The sequence below is a fragment of the Pavona decussata genome, unplaced genomic scaffold, assembly GCF_977016875.1.
Source record: "Pavona decussata unplaced genomic scaffold, jaPavDecu1.1 SCAFFOLD_28, whole genome shotgun sequence".
In the NCBI taxonomy this organism is placed as follows: Eukaryota; Metazoa; Cnidaria; class Anthozoa; order Scleractinia; family Agariciidae; genus Pavona; species Pavona decussata.
The window spans coordinates 203,483-230,888 of record NW_028145451.1 but is presented as its reverse complement, the minus strand read 5'-3'; the positions used below and the strand labels follow the sequence as shown (position 1 = coordinate 230,888).

Genomic DNA, 27,406 nt, shown 5'->3' with positions numbered 1-27,406 from the left:
CTTTAATCTCATCGTCTTCTTATACTTAAAGTTGCATAATGGCCCATTTCCCCTGGCATCCTTCCCGCTCCTATAGAGATCTTATAGGAAGCCTTTGGCACGAAACTTGAGAGTCGAACTGTAGTCTTGTTCTAATCCTGCAGCTTGGCTACGTTCTCTTGTGTAGGTAGCCCAAATATTAACGAAAAACGAACCACCTTTGCTGAAAAGAAAGACCGTCACATTGCCTATATTCTTTTTAGAATTCACGCAGCCATTTTTGATTTATTTAATTTATGTCAATCGCGTAAAGCTTTCACTAATTAGTGTCCATCTTGCCAGTTATAAGAGAGAAAATTTATGGCAACCTCGTTCTAGAAGGCAGGAAACTCCAATAGAGAAGACAGGAATAGGCCTTTCCCACTGAGCTAAGAATTCAAACCCCGAGGGTCGTGTCTTATGAAGGAGAATACTCCCTGCCGTTGAAAGTCAAAGACGGAGAATGCTCGGTCCGGCTAGAAAGGAATTTGTTGGAAGAAATTAAAACTAGAGTTAAGCTACTTACAACACCGTCACTGCAAGCGACTTCTGAGGACCCTGCAGAAACATGCTTAGCTGTTTGAGGATGTTCTGGGTACTTTAAAGAGAACAAAAGCCAAAATCCATCTGGAACTCACACCCATCCCCATTTTTCACAAAGCCAGACAAGTACCATATGCTTCCTGGAAGAACACTGTACATGGAGACCCAGAAAGGTTGGTAGACTGTTCACAGCTCCCCTATTTTCCCGTGGGATTGTCGAAACTGGTAAGCTTCGATGGAGCTGTCGCCATCTTGGTTTGTAAAAGCGAACGCGATCTGGGGAGAGTGTCTGCAATACGGAGGGGAGCGGAGTGGGGGTTAGTTTATCCTAAGCCGGATGACCCTCAGTCAAAGCTAGTAGCTGTGGCTCGCACAGTGCTGAATTCGAGCTTTGTCATGCTTATACGAGCAGGTGCTTGTGGATGAGAATTCGGGGACTTCTTGACAATCGGTACACAAAGACCTTAACAGATATACGTGCCTTCCGTCTGGGGTCTCTTCAGTACCTGGCATCTTCCATAAAACGATGGAAAGTTTGTTGTAGGAAACGTGACAATTTAAGGAGCTCATCCTGGAGTGCCTGGGCCACCGTGTTAACGTAAACGATTTCACCAGTTGAAACAAAGGTGCAGGCTATCAAAGAGGCATCTACACTCATTAATCACACTGAGTTTAAGTCTTTTCTGGGAATGCTTAATCACTGTCTGACATGTCTTTCTCTTTGGAAACACTACATAAGCTACTGAGGAAAAGGCATACATGTATCTGTTGGAAGTGGGTTGTGGAACAGCAAGAGTCATTTGTCTCCTTCAGCCGTCAGATGGGCAGTATCATGCAACTCACTACCCTACCACATAGGGGCAGTCGTAGCCAACGTCATGGAGCACGGCTCAGAGAAACCAGTTGCATATACCTTGCAGACACTCAACATCAGAAAAGTGTTAAGATCGCTAAGATAAAGAAGTACTAGCCGTTGTCCCGAGAACACACAGATTACGCTTATTCTAAATGGGTGAACATCCGGCGGGTGAATTCTTCTATTCTGCTACTTCCAGTGTGACTATTGAAACAATGAGAACTACCTATGCTTCATGTGACTTGCCTGAGATTGCGATGTCCGATAATGGGTCCTGGTTTGCAAGTAGTGAATTCAAGTCAACTGCGCAGAAAAGGGATATCAAACATAGCACTTCTGCACCCAATCACCCACCTTCGAAAGGCCTCCTGTAACGGTTTGGTGTGAACTTTTAAGCGAGGAATGCAGAAACAACGTGATGATACTATCGAGACCAGTTGCCTTGGTTTCTTCTAAGCTACCGTGTTACTACACAAACCACCACCTGTTAATCTCCAGCGATGTTGCGATGGGCACGTACATTATGCGATGACATCTTAATCTGCTGCGGCCAGATGTTGGGGGAAAAGGTTTATGCTGCCCAGTCATAGCAAAAGGAACAACATGATCTGTATAGCCGCGTAAGACAGTAGCGCCCTAAGCGATTCAGCGAATGTTCCAAACCCCTCAAGAGGTTCCAAGTGGCTCCCAGGTCCTCTGTCTGCCTGGCAGTTGAGCTGCAAGATAGAACTGTGGTTCGAAGACACCACGACCATCTTGTAATCCCGCCCACCAGGCCCCAGTTGTTCAAAGAGTGGATAATTTTATCCACTGGATAGGTATGCAGCAGATAAAATGTGAGCAAGGATTGCCCTATAGCCTTATAATTTGTGTTTAAAGTAGAAGCGTTTGTTCAATTAAGTATGGGATTGTGTGGAAAAACTTTCCAAAAACTTTTGTTGGAGTACATTTTATTCACTGGATAAAGTTACCCGCTCTTTGAACAGCTGGGGCCGCGCCAGAAGGCTTGGGGTCTCGACCCACGATAGTTTCAAGATGTCATTTAGACAAGAGCAATTGGGAGAATATACAAAACTGAATGCAAGGCTGGCACTACGGCAAAGGGCAGATTTATTAGTGGCCAATATTTCGACTAATGAATTTATAGTCTTCCTCAGGGCCAGAGCTAAAGTGAAGGAAAATATAGTAACGGCTCCTTAAATTAAAGTTTGAAAAAATGCATGGAAAAAAATGATTGGCTAATACATGACATGAAGACAGCGTACTTGTAAATATGAGATAACAAAAATATAAAAGTGTATAATCAAAGCTTCAGCGTTCGTTTTTCCTGTTAATGCCTTCTGGAGATAACGTTTTCCCTCTATAAATTAGAAAAGCCTTACGTGCCTTACGGCGGGAGGCATGGACCAAGCTCTGGACTGACCACCCTTGTGAGGCGATATCCAGCAAGAGTCCGGAAACCCCCACAGCAGCCTTTTGGTGGAGAGCAAAACCTGCCATGTGTTCATCGTTATGCGTCACTTACTAGGGGAAAGTTTTCTTTTGGTTGTCACGTCAGTGTCATTAAATTAAAGTTGTCAAATTATTTTAACTTATATTTTGTGCTTTTGTGAGTAGAAAACTGCACAGCGTGAAAATGAAATTTAGCAAAAATGCAATTAAGGTTGACAGGAACTTTTTCAACTCGAATTAAATTATCAGGGGCACTCAACAGTTCATCTCGATAGATATCTGTTTCGGTTTTACTCGCACGTCATGAAAATGTAGTGTTTTCTTTCGTGCCATGTGCACTCAGAATTTCGTAGAACTGGAAATCAAATTCCTTTTGTTTTCGTAGGGACAAAAAATGCCGTTTGAAGTGAAAAAAACAATAATAGTAGTAATGATGATAACAAAAAACAAAAACAAAAAAAAACAAAAAACAGTCGGCTAGCGATTTTGGAAAACCAACAGCAGCTCGGAAAATCGGGAGATAAGATTCCGTTCGCCAAAAGACCTAAACAGGTCAAACCGGTAGTTTGTTCTCTGGCTCTTGTAAAGACACTAAAACGAAATAGGAAAACAGGAAAAGGTACTTTAGATCCTTAAATGTTCCTGAGTTAGGACCAGTTATTCACAAAATTATACACTGTTATCATGGAGATCATAAATCACGCTCGTAATTTGAAATAGTCCTCATGCTACGTGTTTGGCGGATTTAAATAACACACCTGACGTTGTGCTCCACTCAATCGAGTTCCCCTATTACCAAAACATGATTCGTTTCGTCTTTAAAATTTACACACCTTCGTACTCAAGAAATGAATATATTAGCCTTTTCTTATATATTTGTCTACAGTAACTACAGTTGCAAAGTGTTTACCTACATCTCTACAAACTAACGCTAAAACAAATGTCCAAAATAATATAAAAGCCTCTAATTCGACCTATCATGGAAATAAAGGGAAAAAGGTAACTTTTATGTACAATACTAACGTCCAGAAAAAAAAAATCGTATCCCATGAACTTAAATCTGTGAACACTTAAAAACTTACAGAAGTGGCTCTTATGTACAACTTTCTTCAGTCCTTGGACCGCTAAATAGAGTGGAATAAAATCTTTAATATGCTGAAACTAATATATTTTGATTTTAAAATCAGCAAAGCAACTCCTCTGAATAGGAGTAAGATGGGGTAAATATCCTAGTATATTTAGAAACAAGGTTGGGTATACTTTAGTCTGCGATACTGAATACGTTTGCCCTTAATTTATGGTTGCTGATCACTTGTCGTTTGATAATTTGAGCGAAAACTCATCTTCACAGTCAATTTGCAAGAAAAATAGTGTAGAATCAGTTGACAGACTTAGTTTCTGAGTTCTGAACCGATTCAGAAAAAGCGGTATTGAGTAAGTGCTGGTAAACTCTATCCATTTTTCTATCCCTGGTTTTCTGAATTAATGAAAAACAAACAAACAAAAACGACAAGAAACCGTAGTGAAAGTGGCAATTTGAAACTACGTTTGATTCATCCAGCATCTAAGTATCCCAAGAGAAAGAACGTTATTGGAACAAATTTATAGTAACTTGTGACCTAATAAACCTAAAACCTGTTGCAAAGTCAATCCTGCTAAATTAGTCGAGAAGGATTCATAACTATAAACTGAAGAGACAACGCCCTTTGTGTTTTACTGTAAAATTCACCTACCCTATCTAATATGCTCTTACATGTACAATGTATATTATAAACTATAAAATGTTTAAAAAGGTTTATTTCTTTCTCATTCTTCCTCTTTGTGTGAACGTGCAGCTCCATAAAGCTTAGAGTTTGTATCTAACGACAGGTTAAGAAAGACATTACCACTCAACAGTTTAATAATAATTACATCAAATAGTTCAGCACTTGAAAATAATCATCATCGCATTTTCCTGTTTGAAACCTTTCAGTTTCCATAGCTCAGCATCTACCATGCATTTAACAGGAGTATTGTAGTGATTCCAACATTCAAATCAAATAGGCCATTTTACAGTTGTGTGCTAAGTGACCTGGCATTGGATTGGAAGCGAGGCTGGGGTTGATCTTGTTTTGATACAGACCTCACTGCTTTTCATATGTAAATGCAACTAGTTAGCATAAGAACAGCATGATCTGCATGTGAAAAGCAGTGAGGTTTGTATCAAAACAAGGTCACCCCCAGCCTCACTTCCAATCCAATGCCAGGTCACTTAGCACACAACTGTAAAATGGCCTATTAACATGTAATTACATCTCCTGAAGCAACAACCAAGAGCGAGGGAGCTCACTTTAATTTGATCCATTACTTCTTTTGGTCCTTGTGGTCAACATCCGCATTCTTCATACGTTTTCCCAACATTTTAAGTAAGATCTTTTTGGTACAGGTAGATGATAAAACAGGAATGTTGTTCGAGACATGATAATGTTCATTGTTTTAGAACACTGTTGTTGTTGATGAATAACTCATTTACCAGTTGTGTGCCTAGTGGCCTGGCCTTAGAGTGAAAGCGAGGCTGGAGTTCCCCTTTTTAATACAAACCTCAGCTCTTTTCATACGAAAATCATGTTGGAATAAATGTGATAGTACATTTTAAGCCTGAAAGTATTATTCAATCAGTGACACAGCTTAAGTCTAAGTATGCTTCTGTCACTGACTAAATAATACATCACAATTTTTAAAAATGATGTTCTTATGCTAACTAATCTGTTTTAACATATGAGGTTTGTAAGAAAAAACAAACTCAACTTCAGTCTCGCTTCTACTCAAAGGTTAGGTCTCCAAGTACACAACTATAAAATGGGCCATTTTTTCACAAAAGAAGGTGAAGAATAAACTTTTAATCAAAGGAAAGGATACAAATCAAGATCCAGCTGCTGCTTTAAGACACCAGACAGGATGAGTTCGGCATTGTGTATGTCTAAAGAAACAAAAACATCCGAGAACAAGATCAAGCAATGATTTACTTTAAAAGCTAAAAGAAGTTCATAGAGATTCTCTACGATTCACAAGATTTGATTTGATTTGAAACTTAATAAAACAAGAAACAAGAGCCAATACTGACAACACATCTGCATTTTCAACACTAAAGAGCACTGACTTTTTTATTTGAATGCTGGAGTGACACTTCGTGAGAAGTACCACGGAATACTATGGCGAATGAAGATTATTAAGAGAAGTTACAAAACGTTTAGACTCGACAATTCGGTGGTAACAATAAAATTAATGTTAGTAAATGGCTTGACATGAAGAGGGTTGCTACCAGACTTTTCACTGATCACTAAAAAGTTTTCAAGGAGCGAAGAAGACACATTGTTTGCCAACAAGGCCAGCGATAAAGCCACAGAAATGGAATCTTTTGTAAAATAATGTTTTTTAAAACAACATCACCTTTGCCAACAGCCAACAAGGAAAACCTTTCTCAAACCTGGTGGCTAGCCAAAAATAAAATTCCCTGACTTTTCACTGACTTTGAAATAGAATTAATTTAAGTATTTCCCTGAGTTGATACAGAAACTTCCTGACTTGAAAAAAATTTTGTTTTTCCCTGACCATGTCAACCCTGTTGGAGCCATTTGATTGGGATATCTTTCCCAAATCTCAAAAAAGAAAAAAAACTTTCATTTAAATTATTATTTTCAAACTGTTTAATTAAAATTTTACTAAATGGCTGCTTACCAAATCCTTTCTTTATAAATTCCGAGCACAGCTGGAAATCTTTATCGCAGCTAATTACTAACAAGACAGGTGTTCCCTACATTTGTGGAAAAATAATACGGATAAGGAGTACTTACTTCTAACACACTGAGGAAGGTTGCTTTGGAAAGGGGGGAGGGGAGGCTGCAATCATTTTACTAACTTGCTGTCACATTTGCATGAACTGTTCTTCATTACTACTATTAATAATCTACAGTGTTACTGCTTTTTTTCTTTTTTTTTATGCTGCCAACAAGACGAGAGTGGGGGTAACAAGAAAACAAATCTTAACCAACTAACTTGTGAATATTACCATCTCAATATTTTGAACTTTTGGACATTTAATTCCAAGGCCAAAGGTATGCTACATATTAAGCAATCGTGCTTATTAAAAGCTGCCTTGATTGGATAGTGCAGTTCCAGAGTTTTGGTTGGTTTAGCAGTCATGCCACATGAGCCATTATACATGTACCATACCCCACAAATAGTATTATTATCGCAAGTGTATAAGAGTATGTGCCAGTAAGAAAAGAAAATATTGCTAAATCAGCAAGATAAAGCAATTTTCATGGTTGTCTTTAATAAAACAAATATTTCACTCATGCTTGTTAGATACAAGATGATTATTGCCAACTTGGCACTACGAGCCTTGTGGGCTATCTATCATCTTGTTTCTGATTATTGTTTAATTATTTGATGGATCAGTAGTCAAGTTATGTGTACATGTATGTTTGCAGCTGACAGTTTTGGCGAGGTACACCTGTACTAAACCAATGCACTTTAGAGATAACAACCGTTACAATTACTGTACTTTATGAACCTTATTTGGAAAAGATGAAAGCCTTCCCCTTTATAAACCGTCACACTGTTTCACTTGTGTCCTTTATCACACTTACCTGGTCAGTAGTATTCTTTTTTAGTTCTGCAAGGTTCTGTTGTGAGGGAACACTTGGTAATACCTGGTGTACAATAAAAAAAAACCTTACTTGAGCAGCAGATAATTTATCGCTCTGAAAATGCAGAAAAGCTGTTCCATGCTATGATAAAATATTGATATTATATATATAATTATGTACATTTGTAATTTGGGCTACATGCTGAAACCCTTTCATGGGAGTGTTGGAAAACAGTAAGTAACTGAACACAATCTAACCTGGCCACCAGCACACTGGATGATTTCCTTCATGGAAGATGGACTGGGCTCCACATTTTGGGTCACATACACTGAGATTCCCTATAAAGGAGAAAAAAAAATTGAAGTGGCGTATGGAAAATGGCCCCAACTGACTCCTTCTTTTCACAAGAAAACATAAGGTAATTTGCAAGAAGAATCTACAAGTTCATCAGAAGTCAATTAGCCTTAGGGCTAATTTCCAGGCACCCCTTTACCCACATATGCACCCAGCTATTTTTATTGGCCATCTACAAACTCCGTCAAGTTGAACTGAAGAAATAACAATAATAAAGTACCTGGGGTAACCCTGCGTGGATCAGCATTGATTATTTCATCCAGGGGGAGCAGCAATACTCCTAGTTACTTCACGTTACAAGAACTGGGTTAAGCTGGGACTATATGGGCCACTTTGCTTGAAACATGACTTTACTTTAAATTTTTTTTTTCGCAGTAATTCCACAATGCTGCACTCTAGAATAAACCCTGCACATTATAATGGCTCTCAATCGGTCAAGCAGCTACATGTATTTCTGGGTGGAGGAATAGCTGTGCAACCTACCCTAAGATTACTGTGCACTGGAGCTAGCGAAGAGCAATAGTGAATTTGTAAATAATAATGATATGCATCAATAATAATTATTGTATTTGAACCTGCAAAAGTGGGTGTGCTCTTGCTCTTTGCAAGGATGTGGTGAGTTCCATGTCATAAAGATCCTCTGAATGGGAATCTTTCACTGTAAAATCACTAGGATCTGTAAGGAAGTGAAGCTAATAATCAGTCTGTGAAAATCCATACATGTATACATACCACCCCAAATAAAATGACATCAGGAAAACAATTCATAAAAGTTACTTGCTACATGTACCTAGAAAATGTTTCGACTGCTGACTTTTGTCTATCCAGTCTGGAGTCACCACATACTGTGCAACAGAGATAGCACACAGGAACTTCACTGTGCGGATTATCTGAAACAAACAAACCATAAGTTGAGAGTGAGGAGTAACATTTCAATTACAAATACAATGTAGCTTTGAAATTATTTCAATAATTTAAATATAAACTGCAGGGAAAGACCATTAACTATATTACATTATTTTGTGTACCATGATCAAAATTCCTGGAAAACTCTCTTTTAAAGCCATGGATAAACATTTAGCATTCTCAGTATTCGGGTGAACATCAAAACAAACATCACTCAAACTTATTTGAGAAAAATTGAGTGTGGTGCCCAGGTAAACTGTCATGATGTTGATGTTACTGTGACAGACAGGTTTTTCAGAAATTTCTATGTAACAAAACTTAGCCTTCTTGCTGCATCCAGTTTGCAGTAACACAATGGCAATTGATACATGTAGAACTTTTGCAAACCTTGTGAATACATGTTTGCACCAAAGTATTTACCTTTCTTGTAACAAGGTGTGTACATTGTTTCACAGAAGCCACAACTGTGCCTCCAAGTTCAATAACCATCTAGAAGGGAAAGAAAACAATACGTGCACTCAATACAAAGTAATCACAAGACAAGGACATGCATTTAAAATATGTTTCTAAATTAAAACCTTGCAAACCTCAGTTAGCCTTGACACTTCTGAAGGAGTTATACCAGTGAACAGGATCCTGGGTCCTTCAATCTTTTCAGCATCACCAGAACTTGTGATTCTTCTGTTGAGGAACAAATGATTAGGGAATTTCCACATTTTCGCCTGCATATTTAGCACAATGATACCATACATGCACACGTACGAGACCAGAATATATTCTCAAATATTCTATGCATGATTATTACAAGTCTAAAGAATAGTAGTCCAAACCCAAATGAATAGGAGCTTGAGAAGTTTCTCTTCAAATAATTTAAAACCACTCACCTTGCTTTTCTGATCTGACCATTATCTGGTGTGCTCTACATAAAACAATAAAAAAAACCCAATAAAACAGGTTAATCCACAGAGCCTAACAAAAAAATCTGAATGGTGAGGTCACCAAAGGGTCCCCATATTATTTCTTAGTTATGATGTCATGATCACCTGTTCTCCGAGCTTCCGTTTACCATTGTTGTTAACCTGTGGATGAACAAAGATCTTCGATCAATATGTTACATACATGTAATGTAAAATAAAATGTCCAAACATTTCTTTAAATAATCATATGTAGTCTCCATGTGTTAAAAAGCACAATTAAGTCATGTAACTAGACAACAGGTAAAGCAATATAAAGTGGAATTAATTTTTCAAGCAAGTACATGTACTTGCAAGCTAAAGCTTATCTAGCACCTTCTACTTCTTTTGTACCAGAAAGGGTAAATTAAATAAAAAAAAAAAAAAAGAAAAGGGAAATGTCCCAAATGCACTGGATATTTAAAAAACTAATTCTAAAATGACATTTTTCTCAAATTGAAGCTTAACTGCATTACTTTGTATCATAATAATTATGGATAATAATTATAATAGTTATTGGAAGATCTGTGGTTCCTCAAGTTTGTTTGTACATGGTGTGGATTCCAACAGCCCTTGCTAAGACCTGCTTTTTATGCATAGTCATAAGCTGCACAAAAACACCTTTGTAATTAGGAGGCACAGTCCTTAAAGAAACCCAAATCAATCTTGGACAATCCCAACATGTACAGAATTTACGTGCATGCAGACTAGCAAAAGGAGGTATGTAGCACTGTCCTTAATAATAACCTACATGGTAAAATACACCTAAGAGCATGAACCTGTCTATTATTTTACCACTAGCCTCTCACAGTGTCCAAAACTAGAAGATTTATACCTGGCCCATTTCTCCACATTTCAAAGGAGGGTTGGGGTTATTAAATGTTAATTTTAATTACCTGTCCAGCATCTGATCCATCAGTTAAGGTTTGCCAGGGAACTAATAAAATGAAAGAGAAAGACATTGACTGTGACCAGAGAATCCCTACCCTTAATTTTATTGATCAGGTAGATAATTATTTTTATAAACATTGAAGCCTGAATTTTTTTCAGGCTTCTAATTTCCAATTGCATAAATTGGAAAATTCACTGCGATGATCACTTCTCACTTTCATCTACATCCGCAGTTCATATATGAATAATTTCATATACAGTACTTCACATTGAGAAAAACACTGTTATCCTCCGTTTTTCGGTTTGTGAGCTTTTTAACAGAGGGGCTTTTTAACAAAAAGGGCTCAGAGCATAATAAACCTGAATGCATATCAGATCACTTTTGTTGTTTTAGCAGCGTTTTCAGTAGGTTTTCAAGTAGAAGTTGGACCTGTTAAAGTAGACGTTGCAGGCACAGAGTCATTGCAGATACGTAGTGTCTGCGCAAGGTCCGGAGGGCCTTCCTTTATAGGGGGGTCTGGGGGGCATGCCTCCCCCAGAAAATTTTGACGTGTTATACTCTCAGAGATGCATTTTCCTGCATTCTGAAGCACTAAACGGTCAGTTCGAGTCTTGTTGAAAACATGGCAATTTGTCACTTTATTGGTTATAAAAAAGCTATTACAGGCTTAAACAGAAAGCAAAACCAAAGGGCCTCAGTACGTCACCCTTCAGAATGTTCATGTGGCTGTTGCCTCCACTTGAGAAGATTTTGACTAACGTTTGTCAGTCTCACAAAACACATCATCAGTGCTGAAGATAACAATCGATGACTAACGTAGTTGTTATCAGCCTAAACAATAATTTCCTGTATATTTACGACAACTTTACGCGCAAACTTTACGCAAACTCTACGAAAACGTTGCACGAAGGTATGTTCTTATAATGAGTACTACATGAAGTACTGGCTGAAAGAAACCGCTGCCTAGCAACTGAGCCTACTCTACGTTCGATCGTTGTTCATTCTAGTCAGTTTATGTGATTGTTCCTGCACAATGTGAGCCAGGCTTGTTTGTTTATTGCTTTATTAACTCATTGGTAGACTAGTACATGTTAGTTATTTATCAATCGCTTTACATGTATTTATTTTGGGAATTTATCAGAGTGAAAATAGGTGCTGCAAATAGAAAAGTTGCCGCCGCATGCGACGGCCAACGGCTTATTTTGAAAACACTGTTTAGCTTAGATTCACTGGAGTTTTTGCATGTGGCCTTGGATTCCTTCTTGAACAAGTTGCTCCAATGCTTTATCTGCTGCTTTGCAGTTGGTTGTAATAAAAATTGAAATCTTGCCCACAATCATAATTTTTTAGGTGGGCTATGTTGTAAGCCCTTCATTTTTTCTGAAGCACACTTTCTCAGATGGAAATGTATATATGTAGCAACTCAACTGTCAAGCAACTGTAGCAGCCAGCAGCCAGCTGAGATGGCTAACAAGTACATGTACACTGTAACTTGAAGACATTAGAGTGCAGTTGTTTGAAAGCTGAAAAGCACTAATCCCGGATTAAACATTACAAGCAACTGAATCTTTCATTCTATCAGCTGAAAATCTTATCAGAAATGTTAGCTGAGAGTCAATGTCAAAAAAAGAAAAGTCAACCCCCCACCAGCACCAGCAACTGCTTAGATCAATGATTCTCCCCTGGGAGGGGAGCAGATTGCCAGGGCTGCAAGTCAACCCAACCCTTCATGTGACGAGAACATATTGCAAACTCCATTTTCCAACTTAAGGGTCCCTCAAAACATACTGTACATGTTCATGCTCTACCTTACTTTATTACATGTACTATAGCTGATGAAGTCTTCTTCACAAATGTTTTTAAGTTAAGTTACATGTACAAGTGGCATATAATTTGTGATTTTATGCTTCTTTGAGATTAATTATCAAAAAGGGCTTCTTCAATTTTTTTAAACGCGTCTATAATACAACACGGTAGTCAGTTTTCAGTTCGATTCAAATTCTGAAGTTTTTTTGGTTGCCCAGTTTTAAAGCATCCAGTAATGTTTTGTTCACGTGATATTTTTTTGCCTCCCAATTTACACTATTTCTAGCAATATTTTGATAAGTTTTCTACTAAATTTTTCATTTATTTCCTTGCCAATGAACATTTTGGTTACTTTTACTGTTGTTCAAGCATTCTGAAAAAAAGTACTGAAATACACAAAGAGTTGGTACAGGTAAGTTTATTTGCATGGCATTTCTTCATCCTTCATAAGTGTACTTATACTTACGTATGAGCTCTCTGACCAAGAGGTCTTTGGTTATTTGTAGCTCATCTGGAATACCAAGAGTTGAATATCTGACAAGGTTACATGGTGATGGATATCCAGCTGTGAGAGAAAATAATAATTATTCAAAGAAAAAGGACATTAACATGTCTTCTCATCTGATGAAAAATTTGAAGATTACCAGTACCACTTGTACATTTTAACAGTCTATGTGCAACCCTCCCTCCCTTATCAGCTTAGTAGTAGATGCAGCTGTAAGTTGATGTTGCAAAATAATGTACAATGTCCACATAAACATACTGTAACTGGCTATGTAAAATTTGATTAGCTCCACCGTTAATTTTTACAACAACTGAATGTCATAAATGTTTCAAATTAATTTTTATATAGAATTCAAATTCATGCATTCACATAATACAATAATTATTTTTTTTTATAAACATAAGTGTACACTGCACATGTACTACCTTATAATTATTATGGAGCTGCCTAATCATTTGGCTCTAATTACATCAACTTTTGAATTCTTCCTTTTGGAAATGCTTGTATTAGGATGCATATGAGAGAAGGAACTAAAAGCCAAAACTTTTAAAGCAAAGAAGGATGACACTAAAGTAGATATTAGGGGGGGGGGGGGGGGGGTGGAGGTCCAGTCCAAAACAAATTGTCCATGAAGGAGTTTGCACACAGTGTATTTTCTGCAAGAATGAAATAACTGCCCTGGGAAAACAAACAAAAAAAGCTTGACATTTTCATGTATATTTTCAATAAAAATGGTACATACTTGTAACAATGTCTCCAAGCCACTTTGCATTCACACAGTTTATTCCCCACTCTCTTGCCTTGTTATACTTGTCTCCAGTAGAACTGTCGGTTTCAACAAAACAGCATTCTTTAATTTAGCCCTACCAAGTGCAGATAAAGGGGTCATTTACAGAGATTGGCAGAGGGCAAATTGACTGGCTATGGAAGAAAGTTACTGTTTGCCAAACTTAAGTTGTTACATAATTTATATGTACACAAAATGTTTTTTACCCCATCCTCCAGCCCCCCTCAGGCAGATACATGCCTTTAACCATTTATGGGGACTTGCTGCATTACATGTACAGTACCGTGCAAATGTAAGTTGACAGTCTCGACTCGAAACTCGATCCTCGAAGCTATCGAGAATCGAGTATCGAGGTTCGAGGCTCGAGTTTCGAGTATCGAGTATCGAGACGCTCGAAGAATTTTTCGAGGATCTCGATGGCAGCTTTCGAGGAAACGATTAATTTCTCGAACCTCAAACAATAAGAGAGAACAAAAGCAATTTTCCCATGGCTCATGCATGCGGTCTTTTTTTTAGTTTGGTCGAAAGTTGAAGTAATTCAAATCAGCGGCAGTGAGTGTTCGATAAATCTGTTTCGGCGCGTTTCTTCCTTTCGCGTATTATTTAAAACACATCCGTTCGTCGTTGTTGTGAAATTAAAACATGCTTAAATTTTTTCATATGCTACACCAATTCTTTTTAATCAAACTTCAAACTCGACGAAGCCTGCGAGCGATTACAAGATTGCGGCTTTTTCGCGGAATGTAACACGATCGCTCCTGAAATACATCTTCTCTGCGCAAGGATTATACTTGATTGTATTTGAATCCTTCGAATGAAAACTTCGAAAAAAGCATTTCCTTATGTAAAAACGCACAAAATTTACGGCAGATTCAGCAAGGAACCGGGGAAACTTCAACGTGGCCGTTCGCTTGCCTTCGAGCAGACTTCGAAAGCCGACGCGAATGTTTACATTTGCTGCGTAGCGTTACAAATTTGCATAAATATTATCGAGACCATCTCAAAAGGCAATGTCACGTTTTCTTCATTTTCTATCAACTGTTGATTGTAACCGTGTCCTCCTCTGACAGATGACTGGATTACTTGCTTACTAAACCCTGTTTTAACAGTGAAGGAAGCGAAACTAAAAGATTGCGACTTTTTCGGCCGCTGTTATGTATCAGTCAATTCCAAGCGCGATCATCCCCCCCCCGGGCAACCCCCGGGCATTTGACCCCTGTTCGGCTCCACATAGTGGGGCATTTGACGCGAATAGAAACCCGACCCATCGGGCATTTGACCCGTCGAAAAAATGCTGGTCAGCGGTCGCGTTTAAAACCAATTTGTACTCCATGTAACATGTCAAAACTACTCGTGGTTTTCGACAAAATTTATGTTGATATATGCGAGCTCCAGCGTATTAAAATATTTAACAATTATTCCACGAGCGCGCGTTGGATATGAGTTGGCTATAATCATCTCATATCCAACAAGCGCGAGTGGAATAATTGTTTTATTAAAAACAATCAAGTAATATTGGTAGGCCTTGCTGATTTCGTTTTCAAGAGCAACCAGAAAACAATTTATCGTCGCTATTTCTCGGGCATGGTATAATGGCTCATATACCATGGCCGCTCAGCCAATCAAAACCCTGGAATTGCATTATACAATGATCCAGTTTTTAATAATCGGAAATCAAGGTTTGGAATTTTCAGAAGGACGTGAGGAAAGCTGTTTTAGCGTCAACATTCGAAGAATTTGTATCAAAAGGTAAGCCGTGAAGCCTTTCTTTAGCTAATCTTTGGTAATCTAAAGCGTAATCTTAAAATTATCGCGGCGTAAAATTATCGGGAGCAAGCACACTACACTAATGAAGAAATATATATTCCTGGAGTGAATGCGCTTTACAATTTTTTTTGTGATAAAGTTGCATGCTTTTAAATTTATAGGTAAACGTTAACGCCCATTGTATTGCAACAAGAGATGATTATCATCCAGTTTATTTAATCAATGCGTAAACTATTTAACAAATCATGCAGTCAAATATTTTGCGTAAAATGGACACGTATTTGCAAACTTCATGTACATTTAATATGAAAGAAAAGCGAGTATCGGTACATATATCGTTAAACTCTCTGTTAGATGAGTTTCATATGTGATGTTATGCATTATCTTTAATGATAAATTGTTTTAAATTTATGACTGTATCAATTTCGTTGATTTTTATATAAATAGAGCTAGCGAATAATAAAAAAAAAAAAACCAACACGCTGACTTTTCAGCCCCAACCAGTGGGGCATTTGACTTAGAAATCGGCCCATATAGCGGGGAATTTGATCAGGCATTTTTAAAAAAGTCAAATGCCCGGGGGTTTGCCCGGGGGGGGGATGATCGCTTTTGGAATTGACCTAGACATTACACAAGCTGAAAATAGAAACGCGCGATCGCTTAAATTAGCCTCGATAAGTAGTACGCTGCACATAATTATGCTTGACTGTCCTTTAATCTTTCGAATCAAAACTTCAAAAACAGCATTTCCTTGATTAAAAACGCACAATACTTTCGGGTGTAATCGGCAAGGAATCGAGAAAACGCTTGGAGAGCTAACTCTTTCCAGCTCGAGCATACACGTGCGCACATCGCTCCAACAAAAACGCAAACACAGTTGGCTGTCTCGCGGAGTTGGTTCCTGTAAAAAGGAACTGAACTGTGGCCTCGGATAAGACGTGTGAAAAACTAATCACGCGAAAAGTTCTTTGTTTCCCTGCCTCGAAACTCGATGCACTCGACTCGATACTCGATGCACTCGACTCGAACCTCGATACTCGAAGCTTTCGAGTTTCGAGGATCGAGGATCGAGTCGCGAAGTTCGTGTTTCGAGGGACTGTCAACTTACATTTGCACGGTACTGTATAAAATTATGAAGATGTGAACTGTATATTTTTGGACACATAATTATAGACCTTTTTCAGAAATGGCAGATGATTTATCACCTTTTAAATATATGTTAATTTAGTAGCCCTACCAACCTCATCTTAGAGCAAAAATTTTAATTGAATTTTGCACATGCTAATAAGGCCAGTAAGGCTAACTTCCATGAAAATAAAGTAATTTGTGAGCCGACATTTAAGAATGAGGTCAGTACAATGTACACATACCAAGTAAAGAAAAATTGTGCCATTATTATTGTTAGCAATCTGAAAATTCATGTTTATAAGGTTTGGAATGTATACATGTACATGCACATGTATGTGACCCAATTTGCAATAAGAGGGATTCAGGTCAATAAATGGTTTTAGTGTTTTCAAAACAAAAAAGAGGTGAACCACTATTAAAATGTGTGCAAATGCAAAGAGTTCAGAAAATGTGCTATTACACAATCATGCAGCTGGCTAAGAAACAAATCCTAAAATACTATTGAAAATAATATTATTTTTACTTGTTTATGACCAGTATTTCATGGGCAAGGAAAGAGATGCATGGCCTTGAGGTAAAATACACGCTACAGGGTTTCTTGGAGTGGGAGAGGTGTGCATATGGGTCCACATAAAAAATAATGATAATTTATACCTCTTACAGATGATATGAGTGTTAGCACGAGTTAAATAGCCAGTGTATTTTGCACCAACAATGAATATCATGTTCTTTAATAATGTGCGCTCTGTTCCAGCATATCCTGTCACTGTAATGGTCTGCCAAAAGCAAAGGAAAGCTCCACATCAGCTGAAAAACTACAACAAACCTTTATTTTTTTCCTGCTGCCTGCAGTCTGAATTGTTGAAGATTATGATTTCATTTGAGCTTCATGTATACTGTACATGTACTAATAATTATGATTATGAGAGTTCTGAGTTGCAGGTGATAGAGCCAAATGACATTGGTTACTTCAAGTGCAACATGTACCATAATTTTGTACTGAGTGGATAATTTATTATTTGTCATCCGTAGTCAACAGAGATCGTGCAATATACATAATTACGTTTGTTGGGGAGAAAAATGGCAAAGTAAAAATTGTCTCCAGCTTTTAATTTTCTGCTTTGTTATCAAAGTGTTGAATAATAAAACAATTATCCTACTCAACCCTTGCAGGATATCCCGTGATTTTAGCCAACTTGCCCAATGGCCTCTGTTTGGCTAAGTTTCAGGTAATATTCCGAGTAATTACATAGGATAAATGTGAACTGTAGATGAAGGTATGTACATTTCAAAATATTGGGATTGTTCCAGTTTGACTCCCTGCTTCTAAATCATTAACTGGAACACCACCACGTGCACAGTGCCTATACCCAGTTGGACTAAATATATTACACTGTGGTACATGAACATGTAAACTAAATAAAAAAAGGCAAATACATGTATCCAATGAACATTACAGATGCACTCACCATACTCCGACACTGATTGACTTTATCCTTGAATGGAACAGGGAGGTGGAGAGGATTGGATGGTGGAAACATGGCTTTTGCTAATAACACATCATTTAACCAATGTGCTGTTACAATCCTCTTGCCATCAGAAAGTGCCTAAAATTAATGACATTTAAGGTTATTTTACTTTAATATACAGTGTACTTCAAACAAGGAAGTGTACAGGTAGAAAATCACACTGTCAGGTAACAAGAACATTCAAGTAATTGTCAACTAACAGCTGGAATATTATATTTTTTGTGCACCTTTTGATAAAGGCTCCCATGTTGGTTCAGGCACAATAGATGTGTGCAGCGTTTTCCATAGAATGGGCTGACTGTACCACCATGTTGCTCCACAACCTACACATACAAATGGCAGCATACTAAGTTTTGAAAAACAACTTATTAGAAAATTATGTAAAGTTCTAGATGTTAAGAACCATGTACAGGTTATTATTTGAAGTGAAAAAATGTATTGCCTACAGTTTATTACATATACATGTAACTAAAATTCTGCATACACACTATTAAACGTTCAGTGCTGTGACATTAAGCCGGGCTTTTCAAGGTTGTTAACATGTACATCTGAAATAATAAACTAAAAAATACACTGCCAGACACAAATTTAGCATTTTCTATAAATATTAACACGTTGATGCCCTGAGGAAGCTATGGTTAAGCAAAGGTTGAAATTGCAGTGCCACAATATTTTGCATCCACACAAAAAATAAGGGAGGCCCTGTCTGAACATGTATATATATTCCCCACTTCTTGTGCATAGCAACAAATTTGGTTTCAAACAAGAAACAGTCTGACCGTGTGTAATTTAATGTATCATTACTAAAATATAATATAATCTCACCTCAATCCAGGTGTCAAGTATATCATGATCCATGCAATTCTGATAATCTGATATAACAAAAAGACAGCCAGCCAAGATATTGGATCCTAAACAAGAACAGGCATACATGTTAGCATTTGAATATTGGAATAATTATTAGCTGCAATGGCATACACGTACAATGTACATGTACAGTCTACTGTATAAACAACAACATCCACATACTGATTAAAATAAATAAATGGTACATAATGTTCATGTAAATATCCCTAATTTGTTGAAAATATAATTATTACCAGTTACCAAAGTGCATGAATGCATGAGAGGTCTACAGGCATACATGTACAGAACATGCTTTGGCTGAGAACGTCTATCAGTATGGATACAGTTAGTACTAGAACATATGAAATTCATACCACATGTACATGTACAGCTGTAATAAATTAATTATGTTGTGACTGAAAATACATTTTGAGAACTAGCAACATTTAAATAATTTTAAATTAATCATAAAATAATAACAACCTCATTTTCCTTTGAGGTACCTTCTCAAAATGACCTTGCAGTCACTCATTTTACCCCCATTCCCCAACCACACCTCCCAACCCTCTCCTCGAAAAAAAAAAAAACAAACAAACAAACAAAGCAAGTCCCTGTTTTTAAAGTTACATGTATTAATTTTTTTTATGTCTCACTTTCACATGATTCTGATGGAAACCCCCATCCCTACCCCCTACAGCTGTACAGCTGTAGCAGATGAGTGAAGTGCTCTCTCCTTGGTAGCTTACTACCCCCTTGTAATCGTAATACATACATGTACATTTATACAATGAACAGTGTAAAGCTCGCGTTTTGATTGGTGTTGCAGAGTTTGTGATTAGAGTATAGACCCACGATTGACGTCATCGAGTGGTGTGACCGGTACATGTGATCAGAGTCTAGAGTCCAGCCAGAGTGACTGGTCAACAAAGTTTTGCAAACTGTTTTGGCGAGTAGCGGACAAACAATGTTCATAGGCAAATTTTCGCAGGAAAGGGAAACTGCCTGACAAAAAAATTGGACAAAAACCGTTGAGAGTGACCTTGACCAGGATAAAAAAGTTAGAACTTTGTTGTGACGGAAAAGGAAGCAAATATCTGATGAAATATGTCACTGATAGAAATCCAGTAACGGTCAGTAATCGATTACAAATTGCAGTGAAGCGAATTACATGCTGTGATATTTTAGGGGTCAGGAATAAAGGTTAGTTTTGAAAATATTCTAAGTGAAACTCTTTTGGATTATACTCTAATTTAGAGGATCACCACTGTATGTGTGTAGTAGTCTAAAACAGAGTTTGCTGGAAAATTTTTGACTCAGCTCAGGGCTCAGGTAACGTGATGCCCGCTCACGAAATGTGTTGAAATGTCTTGGTTGTTGTATAAAACAAAGAGATTCGATTTTGCCATGGGTCTGTACTCTGATAACGCACAGAGGACATCAAAACATGGTAAGAACATCAGTCACACTACTCGCCTGTGGTTCATAGCATACTGCTTTGTTCTCACCACGTTTTGACATTATCTGTGCATTATCAGAGTATAGACGCACAGCAAAATGGAATCTATTTGTTAAATACATGTAGTACATGAATGTGTTCAAGAAAATGTCAAGGGGACCTGAATGTGTGCACGCACATGTGCTCTTAACAAAAAAGTAGTAATCAAGAGATCAACCTCCACTTATTTATTAGATTCATTACGTATTCCAACCTTGTTCATCTGTTGATTTTCCCTGGTCTTTTTCCTGAGATACATCTTTGTTTTCCTTGTCATTTTCAAGAATTTCATTGTTATTTTCGACAATTTTAACACCACCACTCAGAACATCGGCGACATTTTCTTTGCCCTGTTGGGTATTCTCTGTCCCCTTAGATGTCTCCTCATCTTTCTGGGTTGATTCAGTACCCTTCCCATCTGCAACAGACACAGCTAAGCTTGAGATGCTTTGTACATTCATGGAGACCTTGCTCATTGCTGCTGTGGTTACCACTGGAGACACTGGACTCAAGAGTGTTGAGGGCAAAGTAATGGACCCTTTTGATAATGCCGCTACAGGTGTGGAAGCAGAAGGAGACGTTTCTTGCACAGCATTGACCGGAAGAGGAGTAGTTACTGTTCTGTCGTTATCATCAGGCGTTAGAAGGGAGCTTGTTGTTTCAGTCTCTGTTCTTATTTCAGCTTTGCAAGGTGCATAATTAGCTTCATCCAGTAATTTCTTATCCTTTATGCAATCAACAATCCAGCTTGGAGTCACTATCTTAACACGGCCTGAATGCTTCATAGCACATTCATATTTAGCCTAGACAAAACAAACAAACAAACAATCAATGCAGGTGAGAAATTAAGTAACAGTCGAACTGTAAAAGATTAATTCACATCTCAACATACTCCATAAGGCCGTGGAACAACCAAATGACTGCAGTTAGGATTGAGATTCAGTTGACACTTGCCACCATGGTATGTTACCATGGCCCATAATGCATCTCTGTCATCCTCTGGTATCTGTTGAGAGATACATGGATATAAAATTGGAAATTAAGGTTTCCAATAATGTCAAAATAACCAATTAAAGATTACTAAAAAAGTAACTGTTTAATGATTTTGTTTGCTTTTGAGTCTTTTTAGCTTTTTTTTCCAATTAACTTATTATATAGTGCATTACTTTTATTAACACATTGTACATAATAGTTTTTATAGTATATTGTAAACAGGTTTTCTTACCCTGTTCTTACTTTTTATAGTAAATCTGCATTGTAGTGTATTTACATGTAATGCTCAGGGCTCCAATTGATAGCAGGGTGCTTTTAAGTTCCTGAAGGGACCACCCTGAGCTTTTATGACTAAATAAAGGTGTCTGTCTGGTTAGTTTTTGAAGTTAGAGTTATTCTTAGGTCATGAATTGTTCCCATGTCATGTGACATCTGCACCTACATGTAAATATAAGATGTATGTGTACCATCCTCAGGGTAAATAATTTGGGTGTATATACATGTATGCTGTAGCACAGTTAATCAGCCTAATTATCCTTTTTCCAGCAGTTTGTCAGTATGAGTACAGCTTTACCGGCTTGTTTAAATGGTTTCAAACATTTGGTTCAACATGCGTTCAACACTTTGGTGCATTTGAATTTTTTCAACATTGCTGAAAGCGTAAAAAATGTTGAAAGCTTGTTGAAAGCGTGTTGAATCAAATTTAAATTGATTTAAACTTTCGCTCAACATAAATACAATATTTCCTTTGTTCTCGAAAATGTTGAATGGTGTTGAAGCCGTTTGAAAACTCTGTCCAGCATTTGCGCAACATCTATTCAATTTTTGTTGAACGAATGTTATTTGAATGTTGAAACCATTTAAATGGGCCTTAACTTGTAGATGGATAGTCAGAGAGAGATGTTTACCAACCTGAGAAGGGCAAACAACTATCCCCCTGAAGAGCTTTTCTGATTCAGTCTTGAAGGCTTCACATCTTATTCCATTTAAGGGAAAGTTAGCACATACATGTATACTTTCAATTGTTCAATCATAATGTACAGATCTGATAATCATAATGTAATGATGGAAATTTGTTAGAACTTTATAAGTGATCCGCAGAAATTAAACTGGATTGTCTCAACTCATGTATTATTGTATTTTTTTAAATTAACTGCACTGGGCGCTTATGGCAATTATTTGAAGGTGGGCAGTTAATCAAATAAATATGGTAAATAGCTGGATAAAACTTGCTACAACAGCTGTCTTAAATACTCCATGTACAGTGTACAGCTGATTTTTTTCACAAGCTTGTATAGATTGAAGTGAATGTACCATACCAACTTACTGAAGTAAACTTCAAAGTACATGTTCATGTAGGGCCATACATTTGGCCTTGCTTGATACCGTACATGTACATGCACATGTACATGTATTCTGGATACTTGGGGATCATAATTATTTGCCATATAAATTATGACAGGATGCTACATGTATTAGTACAGATTTCTTTTCTCGAGGGTTCTCAATAAGTTTCAGATGGCTAGGATATAGAGCATAGCAGTAGGCCACTGAGTGAAAGAGTGTCTGTGCAGTTTAAGTGACGAAATTCATAAGCCTTGATGTTTTCACTGACAGGTAAAGGCAGCTAAAAATTTTAAGTAGCCATTTTTGTTTGAGCTGCACTTAATTAACAAAAACCGCGTTTCTCATTCAAATTAATATTCATTTTCATGACAATCAGTAACATGTCTGCATCAAGTGTACAACTGTAATCTGTACTGTAGTCTCTATATTAGTATAACTAACAGGAAATTTTGTTCAGATGGAATGGTAATTTCTTTTTCAACCAGTTGGAAGACAAAAAAGGCTGTCCCTTTGTTCTAGAAAATTTCTGTTTGATCCCCATGTAAAGCTGTACCATTTGCATTTCAACTTGTTGAGCCAAACATTTAAGCTAAAATGGAAAGTGCCCTGTGTGTCCCTTGTAATGCCTGTACACAGAAATTTATGCATTTTTTGATGAGCAAGTAAGGGAACACTGCTCACTGTACAATGTAATAATAAAACATTTTTTCTGTGTATGTATAATCCCCCTTAACAACTAAATATGATTTATGAATTAGTTATAATACATGTATAAATTATTAGTTTTTATTCATTGAAAAAAGGATACGGTAACAGCATTTTGCATGCAGCACTCAGAAAGACCCACTTTGGCTGCAATTTTGAAGAAACAAATACTAGATAAATGCACATAATGATAAACATTTCACAATAAAATTATGCTCTTGATTACAATTATATTGATCACTTGAATTTTTTACGACAGATGCAGCCAAATTATACATCATAGGTCTAACTGCATACACTCTGACAATACTATTCCTTACAGGAACTCTTTTCCTGTAAACTGATTTAATTAAATGTTTGAATTGAGGTTATGCTCTCCTTGATTTTAGATATTAGATGCCAAGGTTAGTGTTACTGTTAAGAAGGTGCTGCGCTAATAAACACTCTTAAGAGTCTGGTATCCCGTGGAAACCCACCTTTTAAGAAAAAAAATTAATTAAAATTCACCCAATCTTGAAACTAAAATTATTATTATGGCAGATACAGTGTACACCTTTTCAGAATATTAAAATATTGAGAACCTTGTTGTAAAATAAGGACTATGAAGTTATACAGACATACATGCAGTGTACTTTTAACAATAACTATTAATTGTTTTGCTTGTCATTACTCACAAAACTGACAGCTTTGCTTCTGGTTTAATAATGCATGTACCGCTGTAATAATAATTATACGATACACATAAATGTGATAATAAAAATATATTGTGCCTTTCACTGTATGTATATGTAAATTGTGCCTTAAACCTTACACTGTGTGTTGGTGAACTATTACCTTTACAATAGTCAAATTGCAATCCTTGGCTTCACTAAACTGTGGGAAACTGGTGTGTTTTGCAATGACGTGTGTCACAAGATCGCTGATGTAAAACTCACGTGCGGCACCACCTGACTTGAGTACTTGCTTTACCTATGATTGATTTGGAAAAACTATCATAGGGTGCACTTCATTAGGACTGGGTTTGCAAATCATCCATGCTCAAAATCTCGAAACATCTTCAAAACCATGGAAAACATTCACTAAGTACCAGTCAACAGAGAATGGAAAGTGCACATGTGAGCTTAATAGAAAATGCCTCTGCCAGATCTTGTCCAGTTCTGCAGAACTTGACACTTTTTCACTCGTTTTGAGGACATTCAAAATTATTTTTAGAAGATAGACCGGCTTACACCAGAATATTTAATTTTGTTCAACAACATGTACAGGGTATTTGAAAACGACTTTCTCTGTAATTTTGGACAAGTTTGCTTTCCTCCCGGACCCACATGTATCTTTCAATCCTACTGTTTCGAAAATTATCAATATCTGTGCCCACATTTCAAGATTAAGTAGAGCACTTAATTACAGCTTAGAAATTTGCAATAAGCTTATACAGTATAAGTTACACGTAAGCCTACATCATTCAGGTCAACTGCAGCTACACTGAGATGTTTGAAGTCACAACAGCAAACATGAAAATGAAAGCTTACTGAAGTATTAGCCTATATAGAATACAAAATCACAACAGTTAAAGCGATTACAGCTATTACGATAAAAAGTGAGAATCTTTCTATACACGAGTCCAACTGCATCCCAGAAAGGAAATGTACGTACACGATGTAACGTGCAAGCAATGGAACCGAATTCGAAACCTTACTCAATCGATCCACAACGATAAGGTGCGTGCAAAAACATCAACGAACACTATCCATTTTAGCGTTTTCGACACCGTTTTTTCATTACGAAGGAAACAAAACGCCACTTATAATAACAACCAGCTCAAAGCAAAGCCTTTTGTGTGATGTTTACAAACAAGATACTTCTCCTTCCACATGTGCTGAATGAAATTTACGCGAACTTTTTCGACCTTTTTACGTGCGATTAGATTCCTTTTGGAAATAAACAGTGTAACACATACCTCCTCATTGTTTTCTTCGGCTAAAAAGAATCTGACGTCCTTAAAAATCTCTTTTTTTGAGGTTGATTCATCCGCCATGCTCAACTTTGTTGTCCATCAACCATGTTGAAACTGACTTGGCATCTGGCGACTGGCGGGAAAGAATATCGTTCCCAGTGTTCCTCGTCACACACTCGCCCTGGAAACGAGGCTGATATATGTACCTGCCGCGATGCACTCTGAGAATTCTAGAAGAGACGGGGCAGGGAGCGAGGGGAAGGTGGGATGCAATTCATGTGTCAATCCCTGATTTTGGTACACTGCATCCCCCCCCCCCAAGACTTTTCCTAGCCATCAGTGAGATAGTGTTGACGGCATACTTCAGCATGTTCAAAGAACACCCCGTAGACAGACCGTATGAAATCATATTGGGCTGAAAATATGGTTTTCCACGCGTCTTATAACGATCGCGGAAATTTTTGGTGGCTTATTTCGGTTGCTAAGGCATACGGCCTAATATGATGCTGACTCGGCATTTGGGCTTTTGTTGACTTGACCTGAAGTAAGCTGAGATCGAGTTTTGACTATTTTGCGGGTGGCGGGAAATTGTACAATACATGTACGCATCTCCCTATGCATTATCGAGGAAGTGTTCAGCCCTGGGAGTAGGGAATCATCGAGTTTGCCCGGAGGGGGGGGTTACTTCCTTATAAGAGGCTAATGGGGATGTGCCGCTGGATAGGGTCGCATTTTCACGACTGGATTGACTAGAATGGGGTCGCATTTTCAATAGAGTAACTAGAATGGGGTCGCACATTTTCGGATTTTTGGGGTGAGAAAATTCTATTAAGTAGGGATTCAAAATAGTCTCGGTTAAAAAGTTCAGAAAGTTGTTGATTATTAAATGTAACAATCACCTGGCATTACATTCCGTTCTTGAAAGTAGATGCATAAATAGAAAGTGACTTAGTTGGGATCGCGAAAATTACATTTTCCCAAAAAGTGACTAAGACGGGGTCTATAACTGGCCACACAATAGCCTATAATGGGGCAGGGGCTCTGAGAGGCCAGCGGCACATACCCAGCAAAACTTAACCCAAGTACCCCCCCCCCCCCCCGAGTTCGAGTTCGAGTTCGAGTTAGATTTCGAGTTGGACTTTATGAAAAATCGATAATTTCGATTTGACACACGAAATTAATTTATCGATTTTCACCGATTTCCGTTATCAATCGGTAAAAATCATCCGGAAAAAACGCTTACGCCTCTTTCTACCCTTCGGGCGACGATCGTTTTCTGACAGGGGACCACCGTCGCTTGTATTTCATAGCCGGTACAACTCCGATTCCAACTCGAACTTTAACTTGAAGCAGGATCTAGAAGCCCAGCTCGAAGTCTAACTCGAAGTCCACCTCGAAGTTCAACTCTAACTCGAACTCGAATCCAAACTCGATGATTCGGGATTCCCTTCAGTCCTGATCAGAACAGTATACCTAATTTCGTGCCCGGGGAGGGGGACTCCCATATGAAACAGACGGGGATGCTCGTCGTCACGCTTAGGGGTGTAAATTTTGGATTTTGGTCTCGCTTAGGGTGTTCCGGGCAAAGCGCCAATAATTTAGGCCGCCAAGGTCTCGTTTAGGGTTCCACGAAGAAACAATATTACGCGAGGAGAAACAGAAGTCAAATTTTCTTTTTAACTTGTTTTGTTTACCGCATTACCTCTGTGATTATAAATCGAAGATTTCTGTTAAGATTTTTGTGTTTTTAAGTGGTCTCTTTTTGGGGTCAAAATTTGCTTAAGCCAGGCCCAGATGGTCTCCTTTAGGGGTTTAATTCAAAATTTCCGACTAGCATCCCCGTCTGTTCCATACGGGAGTCCCCCCCGGGATTTCGTGTAGCCTGACAGTCCCCCCCCCCCCATTTATTTATAAAGACAAGATGCCTGCTACACTGGCA

General features: G+C 37.8%; 1 protein-coding gene across 1 annotated transcript; it reads right to left on the bottom strand.

Annotated features, from left to right (window-relative positions):
* Window positions 1–3,707: 3,707 nt before the first annotated feature.
* Window positions 3,708–25,622, bottom strand: LOC146484937 (PAX-interacting protein 1-like). The gene is made up of 24 exons (XM_085103787.1): window positions 25,471–25,622; window positions 24,348–24,482; window positions 23,617–23,660; window positions 22,374–22,437; window positions 21,361–21,474; window positions 20,683–21,271; window positions 18,953–19,038; window positions 18,355–18,450; window positions 18,068–18,205; window positions 17,253–17,374; window positions 13,659–13,741; window positions 12,878–12,976; window positions 10,610–10,650; window positions 9,804–9,839; window positions 9,645–9,679; window positions 9,348–9,441; window positions 9,181–9,249; window positions 8,645–8,744; window positions 8,430–8,530; window positions 7,758–7,838; window positions 7,501–7,563; window positions 6,587–6,662; window positions 5,768–5,828; window positions 3,708–4,728 (listed from the first exon to the last, which is right to left on the bottom strand). The coding sequence occupies exons 1-24, from the start codon at window positions 25,546–25,548 to the stop codon at window positions 4,716–4,718; spliced, it is 2,418 nt and encodes an 805-aa protein (XP_084959913.1). The 5' UTR covers window positions 25,549–25,622; the 3' UTR covers window positions 3,708–4,715.
* Between the last annotated feature and the right edge of the window lie 1,784 nt (window positions 25,623–27,406).

What these genes read in the sequence shown, in the direction of transcription:
- LOC146484937 (XM_085103787.1), bottom strand. Translation starts at nt 25,548, where the DNA reads ATGGCGGATGAATCAACCTCAAAAAAAGAGATTTTTAAGGACGTCAGA. An exon ending in TACTTGACACCTGGATTGAG is followed by an intron (nt 18,451 to 18,952) that starts GTGAGATTATAT and finishes TTGTATGTGTAG; the next exon opens with GTTGTGGAGCAACATGGTGG. An exon ending in GCTTGGAGACATTGTTACAA is followed by an intron (nt 12,977 to 13,658) that starts GTATGTACCATT and finishes TTTCTCTCACAG; the next exon opens with CTGGATATCCATCACCATGT.